Consider the following 2500-nt stretch of genomic DNA (forward strand, 5'->3'; position numbering starts at 1 on the left):
AATAAGAACGACTACTATATATATATATATATATATACTTTAGTGGTATATGTACCCGTAAAGTGCGAAATGAGATACATACGACGACAGATACATATGTAGAGGAATACATAGAATCTTCGATACAGAAACAAAGAACTCAATTGCTCAAAGCCATAGCAATAAGACATACTCAGCTCTCTGGGGTTGTAGTGTACAAGTCAACGAACTTTCCAAATCGATAGTCTTTTGGGCTGCCTTATCATTGAGAAGACATCAAACACTGACAACTCATACGGACATCACACACACCTATACCACGAACAGTCACACTTCGAAAACGCAGCACGACATTCACTTGTCAATCGCTGAAGATACAATTCAGACAGCCCCAGCGCATACGTATCCCGCTTCTCATCCCGCTTTGAGCCACCCACCTGATGGTCTTGACGCCCCACTAAGCACAGGTTGCCATGGTGATCATAGTGCGCCAAATCCCCCGTGGCGTACATCCTCACCCTCTTTCTCTTCGTACCAACAGCCCCACGCACAGTGGGTTGCGATATATTCTCCGCTGTCGTATTAGTACCATCCTGCAGCCCTGTTTCCACACCAGAGTTTGGGCGGTGTTGTACTTCCTCTAGTGTGTCCGCTACACTTACACACGCCAGTACAGCCTTTTCTTTCTCTACCGCAGTAGCACCGGGTGCCTTGTCTGTACGCACAGCAGGTGTCGAGCGTGTATTCGCCTTCAAGTGTGCTGGTGCCTTTGTATACGTGGTGTGACGCAGGTGTGTGCTTGGTTGTGTCCGTGTGTCTAAGTCAGACGCTATGCTCGCGGTTGAATCTGCCTCCGCCTCAGCATAGAAGAACGGATACACAAGGTGCGCCCGCGTGGCTGTAGCATTAACTTGAGCACATTCGCGACCCTCCAAACTACCTTCGCCAACTTCAATACTGACCATGTAATCCGTCTTTGGGCTGGGCAGACCGGTTCTAAGTTCGGGGCCTGAAGCACCTGCATTGCATTGTCCTGGGCTATGGCTGAGATCGGCTGCTGAAGAAGCCTGAGCGTACCCCAGCGCCACCTGATCCCCTCCCAGGCATATCTCGCCCACCACCAACGCTTCCTGGGGAGGTATCAGGTCTATTAATGGGTCTACGCCTTCACGCTGGTGTGTACCCGTGCGCACGTCTGTGTGCGTGCGTGACTGTGTATCCGGGTGCACGTGGGTGTCTTGGTGAATGGCGGGGGGTGTGTGCCTGTGGTCTATGCGGCTCTCGGTCTCGTTGTCGTTGTGTGTCTCATCTGGTACTCTCCTCAACCGCAGGACCACTCCGGGTAAGGGTCTGCCGATGCATGCCAAAATGTCCTGATATCGGGCCGTTCCAGCGGGTATCTCTGTGGTAGTCCCTGGCCATTTGCCACCGACCCCCTCTGTATTCACATCTCTATCACCATACACATGGAAGGTCTGGTATGCGGTCGCCTCAGTCACACCATACGTATTGATGAGCCTGCGCCCGCGCACGGCCCAGGCCGTTGCCATGGCAACGGACATCGCATCACCGCCCAGAGCGATTGTCTTCAGGTTGGGTAGGTATGTATCACACGCCGACGTAGGTACCAGAGACCAAATTGCCGGTGTTGTCAGTATATGCGTGGCCTGTGTTGAATGTTCGTAGTATTAGTCCGCTAGTGATTTTGGGCCGCTGGAAGGTATGATTTTATCTTCAAGGAGACAGAGTTGATTTGCTACAGACCGTATTAAATCAAGCTCTCCTCGTGAATGCCTACCACACACTCCTCTAAACGAAACCAAAACACGACAGAGGTGCAAGGGCAATCAATCATACAGCGTCATGGCTGGGATGCCACTGATACTCGCGTGGTCTCCGGATTTCATGGAACGAGAATTCATTGTATGAGAATAGTATGAGAATCAAAGAATACGTTACATAGCAAGCAGCTCACGACATTATACTATACTTTTCTGTCCGTTCCAGCTGTTTGTCAAACAATGCAAATCCGATAGTCAACAAGTCTGGTCATCAATACCATCCGTCATTAAAGACAGCCACACTCATTATGGAGACACCCCTTATCCGATAGTATGCTGAATCTATCACGTCTCAGATGAGACAGTGTGATGTGGATGACCGGCAATGTTGTATAAGACAGGCCTTAGTCTGTTGCAGGGCATCCGCCCGATTGACTATCACCACACCTATTTATAAGGCACCCATTATCGGACAACATGAAGAACCTATCACGCTTCATCCAAGACAGTGTGGTAGATATGACCTGCAATGTGCTACAAAGACTGACCTTGGTCTGTTGCAGAGCATCCGCCAGGTCTTCAGTCAAGTACGACCGTTCCGCGAGGAGACAGAGAGTAGCGCCCACTTCAGTTGAGAATTAAAAGGCGAATCCCCGATGGACGAAGGGCAAAGAAACATAGTTAGTAAGATTGAAATAAACAGGCAGTATTACTGCAGTTTGTGTACTTATATCCTGGAA

General features: G+C 49.7%; 1 protein-coding gene across 1 annotated transcript in view; it reads right to left on the reverse strand.

Moving 5' to 3' along the window:
* The window catches only part of SARC_07944 (hypothetical protein), a gene marked incomplete at its 3' end in the record, with an annotated part of 5579 nt that extends 4014 nt beyond the window's left edge, over window positions 1–1565 (reverse strand). Inside the window, exon 1 of the mRNA XM_014298091.1 lies at window positions 338–1565. Coding sequence (XP_014153566.1) covers window positions 338–1541 — 1204 coding nt within the window. The 5' untranslated portion in view covers window positions 1542–1565. The remainder of the gene's footprint in view (window positions 1–337) is intronic.
* Window positions 1566–2500: the final 935 nt, after the last annotated feature.

This window comes from Sphaeroforma arctica, assembly GCF_001186125.1.
Source record: "Sphaeroforma arctica JP610 unplaced genomic scaffold supercont1.669, whole genome shotgun sequence".
Lineage (NCBI taxonomy): Eukaryota > Ichthyosporea > Ichthyophonida > Sphaeroforma > Sphaeroforma arctica.